Genomic DNA, 26,910 nt, shown 5'->3' with positions numbered 1-26,910 from the left:
TTCTCTTTCTCTGTCCGCCCCCTCTCTCCCTTCCTTCATTTTTTTATTTTTGTTTTTTCAAGACAGAGTTTCTCTGTATAGTTTTAGAGCCTGTCCTGGAATTAGCTCTGTAAACCAGGCTGGCTTCAAACTCACAAAGGTCCGCCTGCCTCTGTCTCCTGAGTGCTGGGATTAAGGCATACACCACCATGCCTTATCTCTCTGGCACTTTTATCATGAAGGGATGTTGGATTTTTTTTTTAAGTTTTTTCTACATCTAATGAGACGATCATGTGGTTTTTGTCTTTCATTTTGTTTATGTAGTGGATTATGTTTATTGATTTACCAATCCTGAACTATCACAGTATCTCTGGGATGAATCCTATTTGATCATTTTTAATCTTTTTTATGTGTTCTTGGATTTGGCTTGTAAGTATTTTATTGAGATTTTTTGCCTTTGTTCAGAAGGGATATTGGTCTGTAATTTTCTTTGTTAGATCTTTGTGTGGTTCAGGTATCAATAATTTCCCTCTTGTAAAAATAATTAGGCAGTGTTCCTAAAGTTTTTATTTTGAAGAATAATTTGAGAGTATTGGTGTTAATTTTTCACTGAAGGTCTGGTAGAATTGTGCACTGAAGCCATTTGGCCCTGGGCTTTTTTTTGTGAGGGGGGCGGGTTAGACTTTTAATGACTGCCTTCTACTTAACTGGGAGCTTTGGGTCTATTTCAATTGATTATCTGATCTTGACTTAACTTTGGTAGGTGGTATATATCAATTGTATCCATTTCTTTTAGGTTTTCAGTTTGGTGGCGTATGTTCCTAAGAGTCTCTGGAGTTCCTCAGTGTCTGTTGTGGTGTTACTCCTTTCATCTCTGATTTCATTGTGTCTTCTCTCCATCTTTCAGTTAGTCTGGCTAAGAATTTATCAGTCTTAATGATTTTCTCAAGGCACCAACTCTTCACTTCATTAATTCTTTGTATTGTTTTTCTATTTTTTATTTTATTGATTATTTCCTGCCCTTGGCTCATTTGGGGTGGTACGGCTTCTTATTTTAGTGCTCCTAGGTGTGCTGTTGAGTTACTAATATGAGATCTCTCCATTTGTTTTCATGTAGGCACTGTGTTCTATGAACGTTTTAGAACTTCACTGTGTCAAAGGTTTAAGATACGTTTTATTTTGGTTTTCATTTAGTTCTAAAATGTTTTTACTTTCATTTTTAGCTTGTCTTGACCCAATATTTATTCAATAATGAGTTGTTCAGTTTCCATGAGTTTGTTTACTTTCTGTTCCTGATATCCAGCTCTAATCTGTGGTGGTCAGATAGGATGCAGGGTGTTATTTTAATTTACTTGTATCTATTGGGACTTGCTTTGTGTTCAAGTATATGGTCAATTTTGGATAAAGTTCCATGAGATGACTTCACTCTGGGCATTGGGGTCATTGTACTCTCTTTTTATATGTTTCAAAATTCCCTGTATGCTCTCTAAATGGGAAAAGGTATGAACAGGCAAATCTGTAGACGGAATACCAAAGGATGCGTTTTGTTACTCCTTCCCGTTCTGTCTGTCTGTCTGTCTGTATTTATGTGGTTTTTTGAGACAAGGTTTCTTTTTCTTTTTACTTAGTTTTTATTCATAATCATAAACTTAACTCTGCAATCCAGCTAGACTTGAAGGGGAATGAGGAAAATATGGAACCCAAACTTCAGTGAGAGCAGACATTACAGGGTACTGCGAGCAGATGGGGCTGGGGTGCTCTCCTGAGCTACAGAAGGAATGGTCTGGTGGGTAAGAAGCCCGCAAGTCAAAAGAATTAGAGTTGTCCATAGTCGGAAGTGGTGATCTTCTTGCTGGTCTTGCCATTCCTGGACCCAAAACGCTCCATGGCTTCCACAATGTTCATGCCTTCTTTCACCTTCCCAAAGACCCCGTGTTTGCCATCCAGTCACTCAGTCTTGGTGGTGCAGATAAAAAACTGGGAACCGTTTGTGTTTGGTCAAGCATTTGCCATGGACAAGATGCCAGGACCTGTATGCTTCAGGATGAAATTCTCATCCTCAATTTTTCTCTATAGATGGATCATCTGCCGCCAGTGCCATTATGGCATGTGAAGTCACCACCCTGGCACATGAATCCTGGGATAATCCTGTGAAAGGAAGAACCAAATCCTTTCTCTCCAGTGCTCAGAGCACGAAAGTTTTCTGCTGTCTTTGGAACTTTGTCGAAGGAGACACGGGCTCGCCATCGGCTGCGATGTCGAAGAACACGGTGGGGTTGACCATGGCTGCAGCAAGCGGTGAGAGGGGACAGCGGTGTCTCCAAAGCGTGAGACAAGGATGAGGGGCTGGAGAGATGGCTCGGGGCTGGAGAGATGGCTCGGGGCTGGAGAGATGGCTCGGGGCTGGAGAGATGGCTCAGTGGTTAAGAGCATTGCCTGCTCTTTCAAAGGTCCTGAGTTCAATTCCCGGCAACCATGTGGTGGCTCACAACCATCTGTAATAAGGTCTGGTGTCTTCTTCTGACCTGCAGACCTACACACAGACAGAATATCGTATACATAATAAATATATAAATATTAAAAAAATAAATAAAATATGTAGTGTTCTGTCTGTATTGAACTCAGGACCTCTGGAAGAGCAGTCAGTGCTCTTAACCTCTGAGCCATCTCTCCAGCCCGAGACAAGGTTTCTCTGTGGCTTTCAAGCCTGTCCTGGAGACCAGAGCTGGCCTCGAACTCACAGAGATCTGCCTACCAAGTGGTGGAATTAAAGGCGTGCGCCACCACCGCCTGGCTACTTCTTCCCCTTCTAACAAATAGCAGGTGGCTTAGTTGGAGGCTCCTGACATCACAAGCAAGAAACCTAGATAGCAGGGATCATGAGGCTGGAGGAAAGGGAGAGAAAGAATGGATGGTCCTGCTTTGGTTTGGAAGGTTTGAAGAACCCTGGACCCACTCAGACCTCTCTGGAACTTATAGGTGGACCCTTTGTTATGGAACCAAGTCGGAAGGCATCCTCCTGCCATCTGATGTTAGCTCTGCCAGCTCTCTCAAGGGCTCCCTGCAGCAAGTAGCCACTGATCATCCAACTGATTGGCTTGACTGAGTTCTGTATATTCTTGAAGGCCACCACTTGCTGCTCAGAACCTCCACTTGAGGGATCTGTGGATGAAGCTTTGCATCTGGGCTCTTTCTGGCTCTCACCGTGGGCAAACTTTCCCTTGATCTCTGTGAGTGGAAAAGAATATTAAAGTATTAATTTGGTTTCCACTTCAACTGTGTATGAAAGAAAATGCAAAATTACCTTTCTCCTTTATACAAGATAGACTATTTCTCAAATAAAATGAGTCAAATTAGGCAGCCCAGAATGGATAGGGAATTAACAACATCAGACTCCCAGGCTTTTAACTTGCCCCAGTCCTCCTCCACCTGCCAGCTGCTTGGCCCCCTGCCATGATCTCTGCATTCCAGCTAAGAAAGAGGAGAAAGACCTTTCCCTAACTAAGGGAGTTTCTTGAAGTCCCACACAGTTCTGTCCAATATCCTTGGCTGGAATTTAGGATTGTGCCTATATTCAGTATAATGAGAAGCTGGAAAATGAATCCCCCCCGCCCCCAGGCCCTTTGGGTTTGGAGTCACAGTTTCCACCGCGTCTTAGTCTTTCTTCTCTCTGCTTCCTTCCCCCCATCTCCCTCCACTCTCCCTCCTCTTTCCCTCCCCACTTGCTGCTTTGAAGTTCTAATCCAGGGTTTCCCATGCCAGAAAACACTACCACAGAGCCACACCCCTAACCCCAGAATGGCTTTCATTTGTTCACAACACCTAGCAGGGTTCATTGTCACCCAGTTACAGAATTAGGGAGTGTATCATTGATTTGCTAAGGCAAATAAGCCCACAGGGAGCATCCTCAAATCTGTTACCTGTCATTTGCTATGTAGAATGACTAATATCATTTCCTCTTCTTGGTTGTATAGAGTTGAGAGGCAAAGAGTCGGAGGGAGGTGAGGTGTCCCAGCACAGAAGGAAGAGAGGAGGGGTGGCTTCTGAGTGAATGCAGGAGAAATCAAACTCCAGGAAAACAGCTCTAGGAGGAGCCCACTTGGGTGTGCCCACTCTGAGAGTTATGTTCTGCTAGTATTCTTGGGTACATTATGAATATAAATATAATGGACCCTTGTTCCCAATCGCTTCATGATTCCAAGCTGCCTTTCCAGCTTCTACCCACAGAAAAGGTCTGGATCTCCAGTCCCTCTGGGGAGGGAGCTTCCTGTGTTTTTCTTTCCATTGCTGTCAACATTCGTTCTACTGCACTAAACTGCAATGCTTTGGAAAGAAAGCTACACCATTGCTCAACTGGCCCTCTTCTGATTTCCAAACCACCCCAATAGTTAGACCTGCAGCTTCTCTTTTAGGGAGAAGGCCCATGCTACTTAGGTGGATGTACAGAATTATATGCATGATCTAAACCAAATTCGCTTTTTAGGAAACACCCACCCCAACCTCATGCTCACTTGTTTGGAGATTTGATTCATGATGATAGATAGGCCTGGACCCCCGACTTCCTCCAAGATCAATAGGCGAGGGTCTTCCGGAGATTGCCCATGCGTGAGCTGCTTCTCCATCTGAGCTGGCCCTTGCAAGGCAGCTCTGACAGAACTGACCTCACTAGGTCACAGTAGAGCACGTTATGCTAGCCCTCATGGGCTGCTATGACCTCTGGTTCTCCTCCCTGTACTTTCTCTGTCCCACTGTCACCACTCTGACCTCTTTTCTGTGTCCCTGAGGCACCCACTCAAGCCTTCCATGAGTCTTGTTTCTCCAGCCTGACGTTATCATTTTTAGTACTGACTGACAATCTCCACTTAAATGGCTTGGATAGAGCCCCACTTTGCTTCTCTGTGCCTGAGCTCCCGGTCTCCCAATCCCTGAGCCAGTGTTGGGGACCTCACTGTCCCTGAATTCCATTACTTTTGCACTCTCTGGACTTCATAACCTCACTGCTCCGGCCAGGACACTCCTGTCCAAATGTTAAGCAGCACCAAGCAAGAAGGCGCACTTAACACTGGGCTTCTCTGCCACCAGCACCCATCCCACTGCATTTTTTGGTTCTAACCCAGAACATTGGGTTGGGAGTGGTTGACCTTGACCCAGGCTTCAAACTTGGGCGTGGTGGCTCCCCCTCTGGTCTCCCAGCTGTTGGCTTCTGGCCTCAGTTTGGGTTCTCCGTTGTGCAGGGATATGAGCCTTTTTCCTAATCCCTCAGTACATGGAAGTCCTGAGAACCGTGTCCTAGTGAAGCCCTCCTAATTTAGTTCCTCACCACGCCTTGTCTGAGCACACTTCCCGTGCCATCAGGGATTGCATAACTAATCACCTTCCCATCCCAGTCCTTTTCAGATCTTGGTGGCACGCGGCACACCTGTCTCCTCCTTGTCCTTGGTCCCTACTCTGCGCTGGTTGGTTTGCCTGACTCTCTCAGCAGTGCCCTGGCACACAGTCGCTGTGCTCTGAGCCGTCGGGGTGCAGGAGGGAGAGCCCATCCCACTAGCAGCGCTGGACTGGGTCACACTAGAGCTTCCGGGCTCCGAGGTTGCACAATCGCTGGGAGTTTATCAAGCAGCCCAGTGGTTTTGCTCTGAAACGCGGGGCGCTGGCGACCACAGCAGTTCAAGTGTCCTTCCCTTGCGAGTCTGGAGCTCAAGGGGCGAGGGTCCCCGGTTCTGGGCCAGGAGAACCGGGGTCACATCTGCTTAGTGAGAAGGCATGCACTCCGCTGTTCCTTCCACTTGCCTCAGTGGCGCGGGGATATGCCAGGACTCACGCCCAGGTGTCTTGGATGTCACCTGAGTAGCGAGACCGCGAAGAGCGTAGCTGGGTCCTGTCCCAGGCGGTCAAAGGCCGCTTAGGAATGAAAGAGCTCGGTGACTCAGCGCGCTGAGAGGAGGCTGGCCCGGGAGGCGCCGCCCCTGGGTGGGGACCCCAGTCACTCTCTGCCGGCCGGGTTTGAGTCGCTGGCCTCGCGCACTTCCCGGGCTGGGTGGCCTGAACCCTTCAGACGGCAGGCGCGGATCATGTCCTGCGGAGCTACAGAGAGGGGACCTGAGTCCCCGGCCTTCCAGCGCCATCCAGAAGCCATCGCATCGCGCCTGGCCCACGGCTACGGGCTGCGCAGAGAGTTGCGGGACCTGGAGTTCGGCCGCTTAGCAGGTGAGGGGTGGGGGCGGGAATACATGGGGGCATGCGGGGCTGGAACCAGCGTGCGGGGGGCGCTATCTCATTTGGGGGTGCCCTTTGCACGTGATCTTAGCTAAAAGGCCAAGGAGAGATGGACTCCTCTGGAATCGAAAGTCTGGGAGAGATTGTGTGGGTGTAGCCGGCTCCGCGCTGTCCGTTCAGCAGCAACAAACTTCTTGCTACAATTGTACAACTGCTCCGTGGTACGAGACCAGCCTGGCCTTTCATTAGGTCCCGCCACACACTTCAAATAGAGCCTTTGCCCGCCTCTATTGCTGGGAGAATACCCCATCCTAAAGACCCCGTCTCAGCCAAGGTCACACAATTCATAATATTGAGCAGAGGTGTTTCTCGGATGTCCCATACATGCCAGGGGTGCGCGGAAGGCCACTATATTCAGTTTGGAAAAGTGATTCTGTGGTGGTGACCAGCGATTGCCGAGACAGCGATCAGCAGACAGGTCTCTCAAGGCCACGACCCTCTCTCTATAGGGATGTCTTCTCTGTATTCTTTTTGAAACATTATTACTATTACTGTTGATATTTTAGGCTGGGTTCTGCTGGGAGGTGGTGGCGCACACCCTTAATTCCAGCACTCGGGAGGCAGAGGCAGGCGGATCTCTGTGAGTTCAAGGCCAGCCTGGTCTACAAGAGCTAGTTCCAGGACAGGCTCCAAAAGCTACAGAGAAACCAAATATAATAATAATAATAATAATAATAATAATAATAATAATGATGATGATGATGATGATGATGATGATGATGATGAAGAAGAAGAAGAAGAAGAAGAAAGAAAGAAAAGAAGGAAGGAAGAAAGAAAAAAACAGGGTTCTGTGTAGTCACGTAGTCCAGGTTGGCCTTGAATTCGTTTCGTAGTCGAGGTTTGCCTTGAACTTTTGATCCTCTTTCCTCTGCTCCTGATGCTCTGGACTTAAAGGCGTGCCCCAAGCTCGCCTGGCACCAAGCCTCACTTTTCTCTCTTCTGTTGCCAGAGCAATGCTCTACATGAGCTCTGGCTTGCTGGGAAACTGGAGGAATTCGAGAAGCATGCAATTTGAGCTTTCACGGGTAGGACCGGGTCACACACTTTAGGATCACAGGTGGAACCTGTTGACTGAGTCGGGAATTAAGCTCAGATTAACTGCAGGTGTAGCCCGGCCTACTGCTGCAGACTGAGAACTCACCACTAGTCCTGGAACTTGACTGGGAAGGGGGGTGCTTCAGCAAACTTTAGAACCTACGGTGGAGCAGGAAGGTCACGGGCCAGGGTACACCGGCTTGTTTGATCCCTCGGGGTGCCTGTCCCCGCTGTGTGTGGCAGAACAGCCTTTTACTAGTCTTGGAATAGTAACTAATTATTCTTTGGGGGCGTGGGGGAGCTGAGACCTCCTCTCTACTCTGTAGCCGGAGCCTTCCAACTTATTTCTTCCCCTTCTTCCCGTGCTTCCTCACTGCCTGGAGACAGACAAGCTTCTTTGCTACCTCTGTCCTTCCCTCCCTCCCCTGCACTTACTAGGGAAATTGCCTACCAATCAGAAGTAGTCTGATATGAATACCCGCAGGTGCAGAGGGCAGCAGGCCCCTCATTTTCTGAAGCAAATTCCAGAGCCTAGGGAGTAATTATTTCTGTGACATGGATCCCTAGTCTTCTCAAATCCTCTCCGACCCTGATCTCTCACACCCTCAGCGCTTCATAAAGGTATGTACACGTCCCTCTGGCTCCTTTCCCTCAGCTAGCTGCACCCAAACTTGACATTAGCTGGTAGTAGCCACTCCTCCAGGTTGGCATTTGAAGCCTTTTAACATCCATGGTGATGGTATATAGGTTGTTTAACTTTCTTTCTCTCTTCTTCTTCTTCCTCCTCCTCCTCCTCCTCCTCCTCTTCCTCCTCCTCCTCCTCCTCCTCCTCCTCTTCCTCCTCCTCCTCCTCCTCTTCCTCCTCCTCCTCCTCCTCCTCTTCCTACTCCTCCTCCTCCTCCTCCTCCTCCTCCTCCTCCTCCTCCGATAGTCTCACTCTGCACTCAGTCCTGGAACTCACTTTGTAGCCCAGGTTGGCCTCAATCTTGTGACGACTTCCTGACTCAGCCTCTCAAGTGGTAGGATTGCAGGTGAGAGTCACTATACCCAGATGGATCCTTTTTATTTATTTAGAGAATTCCCTGAATGCATTGTGGTTGAGGTAGACACGCCCCCCCCCCCGAGAGAGGGGGTGGGAAGGAAGAGAGAGAGATCTGTTTATTGTGCTGGCCTGGAAATTTCTATGTAGGCGAGGCTAGCCTTTAATCACAGAGATCATCTGCCTCTGTCTCTTGGGTGTTGGGATTAAAGATGTGTACCACCACCCTGGCTTGAAATACACTTTGTGTGTGCACTGGTGTGTATGGAGACAAAAGAACGTGGCAAGTGTCTTCCCCTATCACTCTACCTTATTTCTTGAGGCAGGGTTTAGCATGATTAATAAAAACCCAGAGACAGAAATTGGGGTTCAACCCAAAAAACCAGAAAAGCAAAGCAGCCAAGCCACTAGAGAAATCTTCCCTTTACTAAGGCTGGGCGGCTGCAAACTAAAACAGCCTCTCTCTCCTCCCATTGTATATTCCCTCTAGTGCTGGGATTAAGGCAAATGACTCCTTAGTACTGGAATTAAAGATGTAGGCCACCACGACCTGGATTTATTTCTGCATTGTTATTGTGCAGCCCATGGTGGCCTTGAACTCACAGAGATCCACCTGCTTCTATCTCCCAAATCCTGGGATTAAAGATGTGTGTCACCATTGCCTGACCTCTAGTGGCTTTATCTTTGCCTCTGGTCTTCAGGCAAGACTTATTTATCAAAATACAAATAATATACCACTATCCAGGGTCTCACTGGTATGGAGTCTGCTGACTGTCTAGGCTGGATGGCCAGTGAACCCCGCCTCCACCTCCCTGCAGGTGTGCACTGCCATGCCCAGCTTTCTTCTGCCCACCTCAGGGATGGAACTCTGACTTCAGGCTTGAGCTGTGCTTGCTCTACCCACTGAGAAACCTTTCCATCCCTGAAGTAGAAGTCTGTGAACTAAACAGGTGCTTTTTCCTACCTCTGAAAACACTGGTGCTTATTCACCTTTTTCTCCATAGAAATAAGCTGGAGAGAGGTCCGGGGAGTAACCACCAACCCAACGAGCTAGAATGGTCTAGCCCCCACACCTTCTTTCCCGCCTTGAAGATTTTCTGTGGGGTTGAAAATGTACCTGCTTAATTGGTGACTGTGAGCAATTAAATGTGTACACTGTAGGAGCCGAAATGTTTTGGTTGATTAGTTGGCTAGGGGTTTCCTGGCCCTAATGAAGGGGGTATACTGAGTATCCAGCTGTGACTGGAGCAGGTCGTCCAGCATCAGGTGCTGACTGGCGATTAAAGGTGCATGGCCCAGAAGAAATCCTGGCCTCTCTCTCTCCTTCCTCCTCTCCCAGTTCCTTCCCTCTTTCTCTTTCCCCCTTCCCCCCACCTCTTCTCTATCTATCTCTGAATATTAATTTCTTAGAACCAGATAGCTAATGAAATAGCCAAGTATATCAAAGAAACTAAAAGTTGTTTGACTTCTCTTTTTAAACAGATCTAAAGCTAGTTGGCTTTCGGATCAGTTGCCTGCTTTTCTTCACTCTGAAAACTGTGTTTACTGTGTTCCAGGCATCCAGCCGGGTACTGTCAACTACCTACTAAACCATCATTCCTCTTGCAGATGTCACAACAGGGGTCCAGAAAGGCCTGGGGGGGGGGGTGAGCCAAGATTCTCTCTGGCTGGTTAACTTGGATTTACCCTGTTGGCCTCCTAAGATCAGATCTCTGGTTCACCTAACTCAGTTGCCTTCTTTTGCAAGATTAACCATTGAACCCCAGCCAAACAAAGCAGGATCTTCCTGAATGACTTCCTAGTTTCTTGGAAGATTCTGAGCAAGATGAACAGTGCTCCTCAGAGTCGGGGTCTCACCTTGATCTTCGCCTGAAGATCTTTCTAAGGGTTATAATTAAAATTTAAGGATGTATTTGCGTGGATGGGCATGTTGTCTGGCATACATCTCTGTATTACATGCATGGCTGGTGCCTGTGGAGGCCACAAGAGGGCATCAGATTCCCTCAGACTGGAATTGTGAGCCACCGTGTGGGTGCTGGGAATTGAAGAGGAGCCAATGCTCTCACGTGAACATCTTAGTACATTGACTATCAGATGTCCAAAGCTTTTCTTTCAGTCTGGTGAATTTGTATTTCACAGTCTTCAGTGAATAATAAAAGAGTTATTTTTAAAAAGATGTTTTTAATTCTTTGAGAATTCTATATAATGTATTTTGATTATATTCATCCTCCACTTCTCCCCCAGCTCCTCCCAGACTTAATTTCCACCTTTTAACATCCTCCAAACTCTGTGTTGTCTATTATTATTATTATTATTATTATTATTATTATTAATATCCACTAAATTCAATTTGTGTTGACCACAACATACTTGTGGGTATGGGACCATCTGGAACATGGTTGTCCAAGAAAGCACTTTAAATACATTGGGGAGATTAGATGATGCATTTTGGTGGCATCAAATTCAAAAGATGACAAATGAGATAGAAGAACGGCCAAGGCACTGCCGTTGGGCTCCACTGCCATTGCAGTGCCACCCCAGGGCCAGTGGCTATCACCCGTGTGCTTCTCCAGCAGTTGTCTGTGTTAATACATATGTGCCCCCTCTTCCTATGAAGGGGAACCATAACATTCTCATTTTCAGACACTACTTACGTGAGGATGTGGAGATATGACTAATAATGGTGATGGTGGGGGGCGGTGAATAAAATGTTCCAGAATTAGGTAATATACACACACTATAGCGACTAAGCTGTCCGCTTACAGAGGATGGATTTTTTTTTTTGTGTGGTATGTGGGTTATATCTTGATGAAGTTGTTGCAAACAAAAATGGACCCTGCATTATCCAAAAAAACAAAACAAAACAAAAAACCAAAAAACAAAACAAAACTAGGGCTGGAGAGATGGCTCAGAGGTTAAGAACACCGACTGCTCTTCCAGAGGTCCTGAGTTCAACCATCTGTAATGAGATCTAGTGCCCTCTTCTGGCCTGCAGCATACATGCAGACAGAATACTGTATACATAATAAATAAATAAATAAATCTTAAAAAAAAAAAGCCAGGTGGTGGCAGTGCACGCCTTTAAGCCCAGCACTTGGGAGGCAGGGGCAGGCCCATCTCTGTGATCTCTGATCTACAAGAACTAGTTCCAGGACAGGCACCAAAGCTACAGAGAAACCCTGTCTCGAAAAACAACAACAACAAAAAACAAACAAACAAACAAAAAAAAACCCCACCAAAAAATAAAACAAAAAAACTGGTAAGTGAATTAAAAAACAAATAGATTTATTCCTATTGTATGCATTTGAAAGGTCAGAGCTCCCCTTTCCCTGGAAACACTCAGCTTCCAGAATGACCATGAAACTCAAGGTCTGCTGGGCACTTCCTGGCTGTGAGAGGGCTGTTTATCAGGTAGGCTCCTCAGTGCTGCGAGTGTATATTAAGAAACACACACCAAGAAATTCAGGGATACCAGCTGTGTTGAAAGGTGTCTGTGGTCTACACATCTGGAGTCCCAGCTCTGGGGAGGTGGAGGCAGGAGGATTAAGAATTCAAAGGCATTCGTTGACCACATAGAGAATTTGAGGCCAGCATGAGATATGTGAAGTCCTGTCTCAAAAACAAACTAAGAAACAAATGGAGACAAAATGAAATAAAAGAATGGGTACTGGTGTATTCACACGGGTCAAATTTACATAAAGTGTGGAGAAGCACCTGCAGCTTTATTTGTAATTAATATTTTTCAGGAACTGTCTACCTTGACCATGCAGGAGCCACCTTGTTTCCCCAGAGCCAGCTCACAAACTTTACTAAGGATCTCATGGAAAATGTCTATGGTAAGGAATATCACACACACGCACAGATTTTAGACAACTGCACACAGCTGATTAATCAATTAATCTGTGTTTAGTTATGTTGGATTCATGGAGTACATAGGGGTACATGGAACAAATCAGACCCATGTCAGATAAAGGGTCAGGCCAGCACCCTGGGTCACTATGCACATATACATGTACTTGAGGTAGAAAGTTCCAGCTCAGGGATACACAGACCACTTCCAGAATGGGTTGGTGTCAGGAAGAGAATCTTAAGTTTGCAAGTGCCATGTTGGGGGCTGGAGAGATGGCTCAGAGGTTAAGAGCAATGACTGCTCTTCCAGAGGTCCTGAGTTCAATTCCCAGCAACCACATGGTGGCTCACAGCCATCTATAATGAGATCTGGTGCTCTCTTCTGGCATGCAAGAATACATGGAAGGAATGTTGTATACATAATAAATAAATAAATCTTTAAAAAAAGATGATAAAAAAAGAAGGTGCCATGTTTGGGGTAATGTTGTATACATAATAAATAAATAAATCTTAAAAAAAGATGATTAAAAAAAAGAAAGTGCCATGTTTGGGGTAGTTTAACACTGTCTGGTGCAGAGGGTAGGGGAGCAGAGGGTAGGGGAGCATGAAGAACATTCATTCACTCATGCTATACATTCCTTGAGTCACTATGGTGTGTGGTTTGTGCTATGAAATCAGAAGAAAACATAGTTCCTTTCTTGGTGGAGACTCTGGTCCAGACCTGGAGGACAAGACCTTCATCAAACGATCTCCCCTACATGTGCTTAGCAACTGTTCAAAAGGCAATGCACAAAGGAGGCTGGCATCATGGTCACCTGAGTTTGCAGAAAGACAGTAGGGTTTGCAGTGTGCATGTTAGGGGGGTTGGGAGGGGAGCTGATGTTGGCTGATGAGCCAGAATTCACTGGGACAACAGGAGACACCACGCAGGAAGCTGTAGCAGCAAAAACCAGGATCTAGGACCACAGAGGGGAGGAGAATGAAAGTCTGAATGGATAGGCTGATGGGGTAGGGCCACTCAGGCCTCTGTAGGTGATGCTGTGCTGGCCATTATTCTAGGAAGCATCAGCATAGTGTGCTCAGAAGATAAACCGAAAGAGACAAATGACGCTGATATCAGTTGATCAATACACCGCTCACTGAGCACTTGTCATATCAGGTGCTGCCTAACTATGTGGCAATGTATATTGTCATGCATCTGTATGACACCCCAAGAGCCATGGGTTGTGCTATTAAGTTTATGTAGTGTAGCTGTGAGCTGTCTCCTCCAGGTAGGACATGGCCTCCATCTTGAATCAGAGGACCTCTGGTCACCTGTAAGAGTTCCTCACAGGATGGGACCCACTGATGGTCCCTTGGGGAAGGCTAATGGACGGGCTCACAGGATTCAGTAGCATTCTCAAGATCCCCAGGGTTTATACAAAAGAAAAACAACTGGTTGTGTTGGGACCATTCTGTAGTTGGTAAAGTTGCCTGTAACTTGCCCAGGGGATGTGTATCTACCGTTGAGTGACCCACACTTTTGTGAGTGACCTCAGGAAACTCACTGGTTCTCCAATCTGGTCTTGGGTGGAATTTTTCTTTTGCCTCAATGCTGCCTCTGATGTTTGATGTCTCCCCAGGAATAGTCTCCCAATATCTTGATTTACATGTGAACAAACGGAGCCCCAGAAAGGGCAAGTAACTAACCTAATGCTATACATTCTCAAAGTTCTGGAGTTGAGGGAACAGGGCCACAGGAGCTATTTATCTCTAGGGGATTTGGTCTTCCCACCCCAAGATGCCCTTGTTCACGACAGTCCTGTTATGCTACAGGTACACACAGGGGTTTGAGTCTTTACTCTGGACAGTCAGGAGCTCTTTAAATCTGAGGAAGTCCCCAGAGAAGGGGCCCCTAAGGGATTTTATCTTGATTTTCATTTATGATTTGCAAAGAGACATGAAATCATCCTGCAACCTTGACAAAAGCCATAGCTGTGGGAGAATGGTTAGCCTGAGAAATGGCAGCTTCAAGATCCAGGTGGTCCAGGTGGTCCTAAAGACACAGGGTTAAAAACTGACCTGAGGGAAAAAGCAATGGGAATGTCTGCCAAGTCCCTCAGGCTGCTAGCTGCGGTAGAAAGAATGGACATGAATTCTAATATTTAGAAGGCAGCTTGAAAGACACATGGTGTCTGTTTATTAGAGTAACAATTATAGGTGCCCTACCAGGGCCTATGGCATCCCTAGCCACAGGCTTTTGGTCAGGTTTACAGTTCCAGATGTGATCCCACGGCCTTGATCAGAAAGCAGCTGGCTGCCTTCATTGTAGTTACACCACTATTGCAGTGGTGGGCATAATTTTTCTCCCAACAACCAGCACAGTACCTTCTGTACTATAAAAAAAGCTTAGTATGTTTTTGATGTTCATTCCTGTCATAGTCAGTGTTTTTTTTTTCTTTTTCTTTTGTTGTTAAATAGTTGCCCACTGTGTGGGGATTATTGTACTTTGTCTGTCTGTTCACAATCACTGGCCATTTCTTCTCCTTCCAGAATTTGGCTTTATGAATGGAGCTGGTATGAACACTTGTGTAGTCTATATGGATATAAGCATTTCTTCCTTTTGAGTATGGACCAGGAGTGGAATTGTTGGACCATATGTGACTTTTACGGTTTAAGTTCTTGAGAAGTGGAGGGAGAGGGCTCTGAAGGAAGACAGGGAGAGACCATCTCATTATGACTTTCAATTAAAGATAATTAAAGCTTTGTCTCTGTAACCTGCCAGGCAATCCTCACAGCCAGAACATCACCAGCAAACTCACCCATGACACCGTGGAGCAGGTCCGCTACAGGTGAGCCCCAGGGATGTCTGCCTAAGATGCTACCTAGGTGGACGGGCCTTCTAGCAGAGGCCTGTGTCCCACAGACCTTCTGAGGGGGTTCAAAAGCAACATATGAATGGCAATAGAGAGGAGTCCAGAAGACAGAGGGTATGCCTAAGTACAGCAGGGATGGCGGCTCTGAGTGGGGGCTGGAGTGACAGGAGTGGCCCAGGCTCCAGCTGTGTCTTCAGGAAGAAGCACCATTTTCTGGTTTTCCTTTCTCTTTCTGTTTTATAAGTCAGGTTTATGTCTTCATAATCCCATTATCATCTTGAGACAGGCTATCTGGTAGCTTGCCTCTAGCTCCCTTGTAGCAATGCTGGCCATGAACTCCTGGTCCTCCTGCCTCCGATGTCCAAGCGCTGGAACTGCAGGCGTGCACCGCTATGCTCAACTCTCCCATTATTTTCACTAGGTTTTGCATCTAGAGAGATCTTTCATTGTTCCCCACGCATAATAACTGGTTTCTGGTAAATAATATCTACAAGGTATGTTACTTAAATCAACAGAATTCAAATTATTTCAAATTTGAAAGTGATGCTCGTTTTGGATCAGGGCAGCAGTAGTAAAAGCAATGTAAAACAGACTGCTGAACTAAAGTTCACTGTGTTAGAGGCTGGAGAGGCGGCCCAGAGGTTAGAGTGCTTACTACTCTTGCAGAGGACCCAGGTTTGTTCCCAGCACCCACAAGGTGCTCTTAACTGCCCATCATGAATTCCTGGGGATCTTATTCTTCTGTGTTCCACGGGCTTCTGCACATGCATGGTGCACATACATATATTCAGACCCACACATGAGAAAATAATGAATAAGTATATTTTAAAAATTCATGGTGATAGAATAGGCAGAAGTACAAAGATGAAGGCAAAGTACAAAATATTCAGGTTATTGTAGATATAAAACTTTGTTTAGAATTATTTATTTTATTTGATGTGTATGAGTGTTTTGCCTATATATACATGTAGATGAATTCTAATTGCTTTTAGTAATAAAAACCCAGAGTCAGCTATTAGAGTGTGAAAGCAGAAAGATCAGAGAAGCAGAGCGGCCAGTCACTAGGGCTCTTACCTCTATCAAATCCTCAAAGGGGCTAAACTTCTGTCTCCTCCCGCCTTATATTCCCCTCCCTGCCCAGCTGTATTACTTCCTGTCCACTTCCCTAATGCTAGGATCAAAGGTATGAGCTCTGTTTTTCTTTTAGACTGGTTAAATCTCTTGTAGCCCAGGGTGGTCTTGAACTCCTGATCTTCCTGCTTCCACCTCCAGAGTGCTGGAATTAAAGGTGTGTGCTGCCACTGTCTGGTCTCTGTGGCTAACTGGTGCCTATCTCTGCCCTCTGATCTTCAGGCAAGTTTTTATTTGTTAGAGCACAAACAAAATATCAGCACATGTATATGTATGTGCTCTATGCTCATGCCTCATGCACAGGTCAGAAGAAGGTGTTAGGACCCTTGGGACTGGGGTTGTAGATGGTTATGAGCTGCCAGGTGGGTGCCTGGGAATAAACTCGGGTGTTTTGCAGAAACAATAAATGCTTTAAAGGCCGGGCGGTGGTGGCGCACGCCTTTAATCCCAGCACTCGGGAGGCAGAGGCAAACGGATCTCTGTGAGTTCGAGACCAGCCTGGTCTACAAGAGCTAGTTCCAGGGCAGGCTCCAAAACCACAGAGAAACCCTGTCTCGAAAAACCAAAAAAAAAAAAAAAAAAAAAAAAAAAAAGCTTTAAAATGCTGAGTCATCTTTCCAGTTCCCTTACAGATTTTAAAAAAATTGGAATTCATTTATTAAGAAGGTCTGATCTTGTACCTGAGTCTGCTCTGGAGATTTTTTTTTTGTTGTTTTGGTTTTGGTTTTGTTTTTTTTTTGAGACAGGATCTCATGTATCTTGGACTAGCTCTGAACTAACTAGGTTGCTGAAGATGTCCTTGAATTTATCATCTTCCTGCCTCTACCTCCTGAATTTTGGTATTGGCAGGATACAGTACCACCGTGGGTTTATGAAATACTTGTGAGTGAACCCAGAACTCTTGGGTTTTAGGCAAGCTTCAGCTTCAACCCTGTGTTGTAAATTCTGCTGTGTCTAAGCAGAGATGGGACTCCAGAGGCAAGAGGTTTAAATTTGATCTTTGTAAGAACTCAAGGTTATCCTTAGCCAAATAGAAAGTTCAAGGCCAGCCTCTAGGGTGTGACTTTCTCTGTCCTGCCTCAACTACACCTGTGGCTAGGCATCCTGGAGGTAGAGACGCCCTGTAGAGTAGACCTAAAACACTTGGAAATATTCGGTTTGGAGCAGGGGCCCCGCTGTGACACTGTGGTTCTTCCCAGGATCCTGTCCCACTTCCACACCACCCCGGAGGACTACACTGTGATCTTCACAGCCGGGAGCACAGCCGCTCTCAGGCTAGTGGCAGAGGCATTTCCGTGGGTGTCCCGGACCCCAGAGAACAGTGGCAGCCACTTCTGTTACCTCACGGACAACCATACCTCTGTGGTGGGAATGAGGAAGGTGGCTTCAGCCATGAATGTCACGTCCACCCCAGTCAAGCCAGAGGACATGTGGTCACTGGAGGAAAGGGGTGCCGCAGCCTGCGATCCTGACTGTCAGCTCCCACACCTCTTCTGTTACCCAGCTCAGAGCAACTTCTCAGGCACCAGATACCCACTGTCATGGATAGAAGAGGTCAAGTCTGGGCGGAGGAGCCCCGTGAGTGTGCCTGGGAGGTGGTTTGTGCTGCTCGATGCAGCCTCCTACGTCAGCACCTCCCCCTTGGATCTGTCGGCTCACCAGCCTGACTTTGTCCCCATCTCCTTCTACAAGATCTTTGGGCTTCCCACAGGCCTGGGCGCTCTGCTAGTCAGTAAGCGCGTGGCTCCCCTGCTGAGGAAAGGCTACTTCGGAGGAGGAACCGCAGCCGCCTACCTGGCAGGAGAGGACTTTTACATCCCCAGGCCGTCGGTGGCAGAAAGGTAACTTTGCCATGGCATATTCTGTGTCCTTAACAAAGGCAAGCTGGCATGAATGACCGGTAAGATTGTGCAAGCCGAGCCCAGGTCTGGAACACAGGTCAAGGGAGTTCGATGTCACCATAGGACAGTCGGGGGCGGGGCTCAGATTTGGGAGGCAGAGACCAGCTGGAGTGTGCCATGGGTGGCTGGGTGAACTCTGCCCTGTGGGTAGCTTCTTCGCCGGGGTGGAGGAGCAGATCTGCAGACGAGAGCTGCAAGAAGAAGGAGTGAAAAGCCATGGGTGCCGGACTTTGGTCTCGGCACTGGTGAGAGATGATAGTGAGAAACAGGGATCGTAAAAGATGCGGCTCTGGACGCATGCACAAGCAGTTCACAGCAAACTCAGTTTCCCAGTGGCTAGAGTGAACTCTGCTCCGCTCCTCGGCAAGAATTAACTAAACCCAAAGCCCAAACCTGGGAAGCAGTGTTGGTGGCAACCTCTGCAAGCCAGGCTGAGAAGTTACCCAAAATACTGAAGGCAGGCTGCAGCTTGCCTTCCAGTTCAGAGGTTTAGTCCATTGTAGTCATGGTGGGAAGCTTGGGCGCATGCAGGCTGACATGGTGCTGGGGAAGGAGTTGAGAGTTCTACATCCTGATCCATAGGCAGCAGGAAGTGTCAGTGACACACTGGCCAGGTTTGGGCTTCTGAGACCTCAAAGCCCACCTTCTAGTGACACACCTCCTCCAAGAAAGCCATACCTAGTCCAACAAGGCCACACCTCCTAATAGCGCTACTCCTTATGGGCCTATTGGGGTCATTTTTATTCACATCACACTGCTGGCTAACTAGGGGACCTGTTGGCTTGGACAACAGCTCAAGGGGGTAGATATGGGAGTGCTGGGCTGCATCAGACCACACTCCTTTGCTTCAGATGGAGCTCTTTTAGCCAGAGCACACCTAGATGTGCAGAGAACAGACAGTATTGCTTGCCTTTTTAAGCCCACCTCTGCACGCCCTAGAGTGAGCTGGAAATGAAAAGCTCAATACACAGGTGTATCAAGGGGTGAACGGACCATGTTTCCACCTTCTAGACCTTACAGTTCAGTGCATGGCTGCTGCTGCCTGCTTTCTATCATCTGGATGTTTGTGAAAGCTTTCCCTCATCACCCTGTAGCCTGTCCTCCTTAGGTGGTCCCCCCCCCCCTCTCTCAATTGGATCACAAAACCCAGATTAGTGTCCACATTACTCAGCAACTGAGGGTGACCTTGAAGTCTTTATCCTCTTGACCACACCCTGGTCGTGTAGATTTTGCTGAAGTCACCTTAGAGCTGTCCAGCATCTCTCATCGAACATCTCCTGCCTCTGTCCTGCTGATGTCCTGCCCCTCCTGGTACTGCGCCGGGCTTCTGTGAAGGACCGTGCAGATTCCCTTTCTCCTGCCACTGTCCTGCTGCTGTCCTGACCCTCCTGGTGCTGCGCTGGGCTTCTGTGAAGGACCATGCAGGTTCCCTTTCTCTGTAGAAGGCCTTTTCCCGTGGAAATTCTCAGGCTGACATCTTCTGAAGTTAGACTCCTTCTGACTTTTACTTAGCCTCCACTTAGACTTTCATTAGCAAAGACTCAGCTTGCCCACACCGTCTCTGTGTTTGCGTTTAACCTGCCTCATGACTGCAGCTTGTTTTCTCTGCCTCTGTTTGCTGAGCCTTGTTCCCTGTTTTATAGGCCGTGATGCTGTGGGAAAGGAGCCTGCTTATCAGTTCACTGCTGTGTGCTTAGCACCCGGAACAACGCCTGGGGCACAGTGACCTGTCAGAGATGAGTTAATGAAAGTGTTGATGAAGTTAATGATTATGAAGTGCAAACATAACAAACGCTTTGTCAATAAAGAAGGTTACAATCATTGTTATTAATGAGACCTTCGTATTTAACCCAAACCTGTGCTTCCAGACACTTTGGAACTAGAGACTCCTTTGTCAAGTGCCTCACAGGGACTCGCTTGACTTAATGTCTGTCAGTGGTGCCCTCTGGTGGTCAGAGTTTAGTATTTCAAGAGTTTGTCCAAGTTCTTCCCGAGATGTATTTCAAGGCAGCGACTGTATTTTAGTGTCCTCTGTCACCTGCAGCCCACCGTGAAGAAGTTGTAAAGGCTGCAGAGCTAGTTAGGGCCAGAGGCAGCCAGGTGGGTTTGGCATGCAAAACTCCTCCCATGGTGGGGAGAGCCAGTTTTATAAGCCACAGAAGGGAGCTATTAATATGCCCAAATGCCCTCACCTAACACAGAATGCATGTGGATTGACAGCTTGTTCCCTACAGGTTCGAAGATGGCACCATATCATTCCTTGCTATAATAGCGCTGAAACATGGATTTGACGCTCTGGAGCACCTCACAGGTCAGAGGACATACCCAAGTGGGCTTAGCTTTCGTTGCCGTATCCTTAAGAGATCGCATAGGTGTGGAGGAGACAAGCGGCACACACTAAGTAGCTAGACTCTCCGTGCAGTGAAGCCAGATTCTAAATGTCTTCAGGGTACTCAGGAGAGCTTGGGAGGGCTGATTTTTTTTTTTTTTGCTTTTCCAGGCACAACCACATTTTAACAGAGGTCATGCCCAGAACCAAAGATTAATAGCTGTGCGTGGTGGGGGCATGGTCCTGGGTCCCTGGGCCGGGTGAGGTCTTATCAGCTCTTGCCTGCCTGGATTTTCTCTACAGCCCCACAGGGGAGCTGCTGGCAAACCCATGTTGCCCCCAGATGGAGAGTATGCTCAGCAAGTGTATTCTTCAGGGTTCTTTAGAATAACAGAACCTACAGGATGAATCGCTCTCTATGTATAGAAAGGGATTTGTTAGAATGAGTTTTAGGCTGTGCTCCAGCTAATCCAACAATGGCTGGCTGTGAATGGAAAGTCCGAGAATCCAGTACTCGCTCAGTCCATGAGGCCTGATGTCTCAACTGGTCTTTAGTAGATGCTGGGATTCCAGAGAAGTAGGCTCTCATGCTAGTGAAGGAATGGACTGCAAACAGGCAAAGAGCAACAGCTTCCTTCTTCCGTGTCCTTACATGGGTTCCAGCAGAATCTCAAGATCTGGGTTAGAAGTGGATCGTTCTACTTCAAATTAAGCAGAAATCCCTCACTGGCATGCCCTCCATTTTTAGGTAATTCCAGATATAGTCGAGTTGACAGCTAAGAATAGCCATCACAGAAATATTGAATGCCTTCTCAGTCTGGCACGTGGGTACCCAAAAGGGCTAGAATTTAAACCCAGGAGTTGTTATTATTATAATGCCTGACCTCAAGCTCCTGGACACTCTTCCACCAGCTTTTGTATGATGCATGCTCTTTCCTGACAAGAGCTATAGAAGCCAAGACACAGGCAGATGCCACTCCTCTTCCTACGGGGATGGTCGTGAAAGCATATGACTGGAGTAGATTACATCCGGCGAGCCGGGCATCACCTGGTGTGCTATGCTCCTGGGAATTCTTTCCAGAGCTTTTAGAACTATGTGACACGAGTGTTACCATTCATTGTGTGTGTGTGTGTGTGTGTGTGTGTGTGTGAGAGAGAGAGAGAGAGAGAGAGAGAGAGTTTTAGGTGTGTTCTCCCTCTCTCCCTCAGCATCTCTTGTGTCCTTTCTGTTGCTGTGCTGTGCATTTCAGGGTAGCTAGCCTGCACCCTTCTGCAGATTCTCCCGTCTCTGCCTCCCATTGCACGTCAGCAGTACAGGGGCTAGCCTGCAACCTTCTACAGGGTCCCCAGTCTCCGCCTCCCATCAGACTGCAGCAGTCCTGGGGCTAGCCTGCAACCTTCTGCAGGGTCCCCAGTCTCCGCCTCCCGTCAGACTGCAGCAGTCCTGGGGCTAGCCTGCAACCTTCTGCAGGGTCCCCAGTCTCCGCCTCCCGTCGCACTGCAACAGTGCTGGGGCTAGCCTGTAACCTTGTGCAGATTCCCAGCCTCTGCCTCCTGTCGCACTGCAGAAGTGCTGGGGCTAGCCTACAACCTTCTGCGGATTCCCCCATTTCCGCCTCCTGTCGCACTGCAACAGTGCTGGGGCTAGCCTGCAACCTTCTGCGGATTCCCCCATCTCCGTCTCCCATTGCACTGCAGCAGTGCTGGGATTACAGATTTGTGCCACTTTTTGCAACATTCATGACTTTTCACCTGGGTTCCAGGCATCAAATTCAGACCAGCAAGCTCGTGTGTGCTCAGCAAGTGCTTTCACCCATTGGGCCATCCTGATTCTCCTCCCAATCTGTACTGTGGTCACCACAGGTCACATCCAAAACATTTTTTATTATCTCAACTGAAGCTCTTGTCATTAAACAGATTCTCCCTTCTCTCTACCCCCAAGTAACCTACTTTCTGTCTATGTGAGTTGCCTGTTTCAGTCACTTTTTTTTAGATATAAAAGGCATGATAATACAATATTACTCACTTTAAACACTTAGCATGTGTTAATTCATTTGGCAGCAGGTAGCTTTAATTGCTATGCATTATGTTAAAACAATTTAACCATTAAGAACAAAAAATGAACTTAATCATTAAGGGCAAAAATGATAAAAATATTGCATACTTTTTGCCACTGGCTAACAAAGGTCTAACTAAATAATGGAATGTTGTTTAACTATATGCATGTAACTACAAATATATATGTATATGAATATATCTACATGCTTATATGTATACAATGTGTATAATTATATATTTAAGAGAATGTAGCAAGAATTCCTCTGGAAATATTCCATAAGAACAACAAAGACAAACTTATCCAGTGTCAACTTTGGGGCTGAAGAGATGGCTCAGTAGTTAAGAGACTGGCTTCTCTTTCAGAGGACCCAGGTTCAATCCCATATTGACTCAAAGCTGTCTTATAACTCCAGTTCCAGGAAATCAGACTCCCTCTTCTGGACCCAGCAGGTACTACACACAAGCCACACAGGCAAAACAAAAATAATCAACTTTGTTGTAAAGACAGCTATAGTTAAAGCCACTATCTGGGGTCTGGGTTGAGCGGTTGTAATAAGCATGTCTTAGCCAGGAGTGGGTGACTTGCGTGTGAAGTCCGTATCTCTGCTTTTGTCCCTAGGTGGCATGGAGAACATCCAGAGGCACACCTTCGCTCTGGCACAGTACACCCACTCTGCCCTGTCTTCTCTCTGCTATCCCAATGGAGCCCCTGTGGTGCGAATTTACAGTGATTCCGAGTTCAGCAGCCCTGACATGCAGGGTCCAATCATCAATTTTAATGTATTGGATGACCGTGGGAGCATCATTGGCTACTCCCAGGTGGGATTTGAGTCATCCTTTTTTTTTTTTTTGAGGGAGGGTCTCACTCCAGCCCAGACTGACCTTGCACTCACAGCAATCCTCCTGTGTATACTTCCCAAGTACTGAAATTACAGATGTTAGCCACCATACCTGACTCAAGTCACAAGGTCCAGCTCTTCCTAAATTCATCACACTCATCCTTTTATACCAGGAATGTTCTTGTCTAAGCTTTCTTACTCTTGACATTTCCTTAAAAGTCCCCAGAAGGAGCTGTGAGGAAGCCCAGGCTCAAACACACTTATTTGTTCCTCTGTTTGTTTATACACAGAGTCTCCTGTAGGCAGGGTTGGTGGAGAACTCACTAGATAGCCTTGGATGACTTTGAACAGACTCAGCAATCAGTTAAAGCTGGAAGATGCTGCTCATTCTTCCTGAACGCGCTAGAACACATGCAGCTTTGTTACACTACAACAGATTCTATTTCCTAGCTATGCACAGTGGCACAATGCTACTCTGGAGGCTGGGGCTGGAGAATTGTTTGAGCCGGGTTTAGGACCAGTCAGCACACACCCCATAGCCTCCAGGGGGCAGCAGAGAGTGTCATGACACCTGGACTGAGCAGCAAGCTTGATTGAACCTAAAGTTGGAGAAATTAGAAACTGGACATAGATGTCATAAAGCATCCAACATGATGCTTGTGACACGGGCTGTGAGCCGAGCTGGTGCTGCCCAGGCCTCCCTGGGGCCTGCTCTGTGGTCAGACCCTGTGGTGGCGGATGTGAAGGAGCTGGCAATGGCCCCAGCCCAACTCAGAGATTCCTCTGAGGCTCCCTGGGAATACACAGGTTCCTCACTTAGACTTTGGTCTGGATTTGACATTTTCTCAAGCACACTTCTGTAATTCACTTTAATAGAATGTTGAATAAACCTGTAGATCCTGACATCGGTTGTTTCTCTCACCACGGTGATAGATACCTGATAAAGCCAATTCAGGGAAGGGGTGACTTTTACTCACAGATGAAGTGACATGGTCCATCGCTGGGACGAGTGTGTGGTGGCTGGCAGCTCCACGGTGGCAGGGGGATGTAACTGGGTACCTCACCTCCTCACTGCTCAGCAGAGGAAGGAAGGGCTAAATTATAACTCCAAAGACCCACAAATTAGCGGCTTACTTCTTCCAGTAAGACCCCACCGACCCAGGGTCCCACAACTTCCCAAAACACCATCAATATCTGGGGATCAAGTGCTTAAGCATGTGAGGCCCTGGGGGTATTTTTACATCTGCCACATAACAACCGTGAATTTTAGAGCAAGGCCCAGACTCAGATCGCCTACCATCTTTTGTTAAGAAAGAGAGGTTCAATGCTGTTCCAGACAATCATAGCAGAACTAGACACTTCTGACATTGACCCCATGTTCCCTTTATCCCCAGGTAGACAAAATGGCCAGCCTGTACAACATCCACCTGAGGACTGGTTGCTTCTGTAACTTGGGTGCCTGCCAGAGGCACCTGGGGCTAAGTGATGAGATGGTTAAGAAGCATTTTCAGGTCAGTACAAGACCCTGTAGCCCACACAGAGTGCAGTCGGCAAGGCTGTGGTGGCTGGTCACTGGGGCCGGTGGAGGCTGCTGCTTCAGGCTCATCTTGCCAGCCAGGCCCATTCTGTGGGCGGCCAAAGAGAAGAGGGGCTGATAAAATAGAAAACACTTTAATTTATTAGCTCCGTGGCAGTATTTCTTGATTAATTTTTAAAAAATATTTATTTATTTATTAATTATGTATACAATATTCTGTCTGTGTGTATGCCTGAAGGCCAGAAGAGGGCTCCAGATCTCATTACAGATGGTTGTGAGCCACCATGTGGTTGCTGGGAATTGAACTCAGGACCTTTGGAAGAGCAGGCAGTGCTCTTAACTGCTGAGCCATCTCTCCAGCCCTCCTGATGAATTTCTTACATTGAGAGTAATTTATAAAATTGCTCTATTTGTGTGAGTGTGTGTGTTTGTGTGTGTGTGTGTGTGTGTGTGTGTGTGTGTGTGTGTACATGTGCTGCAGCATGTGTGTAGCGGTTAGAAGACAACTTGTTGAAGCTGGTTATCTCTTTTCTACCATGTAGGTCCTGGAGATCAAACCTAGGTTTTCAGGCTTGGTGCCAAGTACCTTTACCCAATGAATTGTCTCACTGGCCAGAGGTTAAAAATGCAGCTGCAGAGGGCTGTTAGTGGGGGACATTCAGCTTCACACCCTTGCCTTCCTTCTTTACTCCTTCATGGGTACAGCTTCCTAACTGAAGTTAGCCTCCCTCCAGGCTAGGTGTGGGTGGAACTTGTCCATGACTTTAGGGGTCCTGTCTCCCAGAATCCTCACCTTCCCTGTTTGTCCTGCGGTGGAGGTTTTTCACTCTGGGAGCATATAGCCTATTTTGAACCATTTTACAAGAATAGTTTCTCATTATTGTGATAAAGGATCCAGTGGCATTGGCTCATCTGGGAGGAGGTACTCATGATCTCGGGGGTTCAGTCAACAGTCACTTGGCCCCATGCTTAGGCCGAGCATCATGGCAGTGGAGTGAGAGAGAGGAGAGAAGCCCACTTGGGAACTGACTGGGCAGCAGAAAACATCTAACAAGAAAGGATCAAAGCTCTTGCTGTAGTGACCTGCTTCCTCCAGCTGGGCCCACTTCTCAGTGATTCCACAAGTTCCCAAAATAGTGCTGCCATCTGGGAACCAAGTCTCAAACATGAGTTTATGGGGGGAGGAAGGGACATTCCAGTTTTATACCACAGCAAGTGGCAAAGAGTCTTATGTGTCTTGCAATAGTTGCTAATTTGAGGGTTTTTTTCTTGCCAGAGAATATGCATGTGCTAGGTCCCAGTTAACTATTTATTGTTATTATTATTATTATTATTATTATTATTATTATTGTGTGTATATGCATGACATATGTGTGGACACAGACGGCACATTACACATGTGGAGGCTTGAGGATAGCACTGTAGAGTTAGTTCTTTCCTTCCATCTGTGCATAGATCCCGGGGCTCAAACTCAGGTCACTAGGGTTGTGCAGCAAGCCTCCGTAATCACCAAACGGTCTCTCTAGCCTCTGAACTAGATTTTACTCTAAAAAAGAGAACGGGCCAACTAAAGGGTGTGATCCTTGGTAGGTGGAACCTGCTCCAGCGGAAGTCACATGTGGGCATGCACAAACTGTTCTTGTTAAGGGTTTAACACAAGGGGGACACATAGTTGGGTAGGGGAGGGGAGGTCTGAGAGGAGTTGGGAGAGAGGTGTGATTATTTTCAACATATATTGCATGAAATTCTCAAAGAATTAATATGAGGAAAAAGTTGATCTCCATCTGAGAAAAAAAGGTGGGGGGGGGGAGAAAGAGATGGAGGGAGATTGGGGAGATGGAGAAAAGGAGAGAGAGAGAGAGAGAGAGAAGGCAGAACTGCATGCATCTCTGGCTATGGCTCCGGATGGGGTGGAAGGCTGCGTCACGTCTCTGTGGGTGACTGGCCTGTACTAGGGAGGTGTCCTGGGCATCTACTGTACATACTTCTCATGACCAGCACCAGGCAGCTGGGTGGGCACGGAGTGTTCCACCTTCCCTGTTCTGGCAGGAGCAGCTAAGCTGACCTGGGCCTTCAAGGGTC

At 47.1% G+C, this 26,910-nt stretch overlaps 1 protein-coding gene and 1 long non-coding RNA gene across 2 annotated transcripts in view; one reads left to right on the top strand and one right to left on the bottom strand.

The window, feature by feature from the left end:
* Positions 1 to 1,698: 1,698 nt before the first annotated feature.
* On the bottom strand, positions 1,699 to 20,528 carry LOC121441870. The gene is made up of 4 exons (XR_005973513.1): positions 20,519 to 20,528; positions 19,776 to 19,777; positions 14,546 to 14,553; positions 1,699 to 1,846 (listed from the first exon to the last, which is right to left on the bottom strand). It is a non-coding gene; the product is annotated as an uncharacterized LOC121441870 (long non-coding RNA).
* LOC121441869 (molybdenum cofactor sulfurase) overlaps positions 5,968 to 26,910 on the top strand; it is a 46,864-nt gene continuing 25,921 nt past the window's right edge. The window contains exons 1-7 of the mRNA XM_041643199.1: positions 5,968 to 6,186; positions 12,076 to 12,165; positions 14,943 to 15,009; positions 17,364 to 18,005; positions 20,300 to 20,376; positions 23,072 to 23,271; positions 24,686 to 24,802. Of these exons, the coding sequence (XP_041499133.1) occupies positions 6,051 to 6,186; positions 12,076 to 12,165; positions 14,943 to 15,009; positions 17,364 to 18,005; positions 20,300 to 20,376; positions 23,072 to 23,271; positions 24,686 to 24,802 (1,329 nt within the window). The 5' untranslated portion in view covers positions 5,968 to 6,050. The remainder of the gene's footprint in view (positions 6,187 to 12,075; positions 12,166 to 14,942; positions 15,010 to 17,363; positions 18,006 to 20,299; positions 20,377 to 23,071; positions 23,272 to 24,685; positions 24,803 to 26,910) is intronic.

Source organism: Microtus oregoni, unplaced genomic scaffold, assembly GCF_018167655.1.
Source record: "Microtus oregoni isolate MIOR12 unplaced genomic scaffold, Mior012 000082F_ref0000272, whole genome shotgun sequence".
Taxonomy (NCBI): domain Eukaryota; kingdom Metazoa; phylum Chordata; class Mammalia; order Rodentia; family Cricetidae; genus Microtus; species Microtus oregoni.
This window is presented reverse-complemented; position numbering and strand designations above follow the sequence as displayed.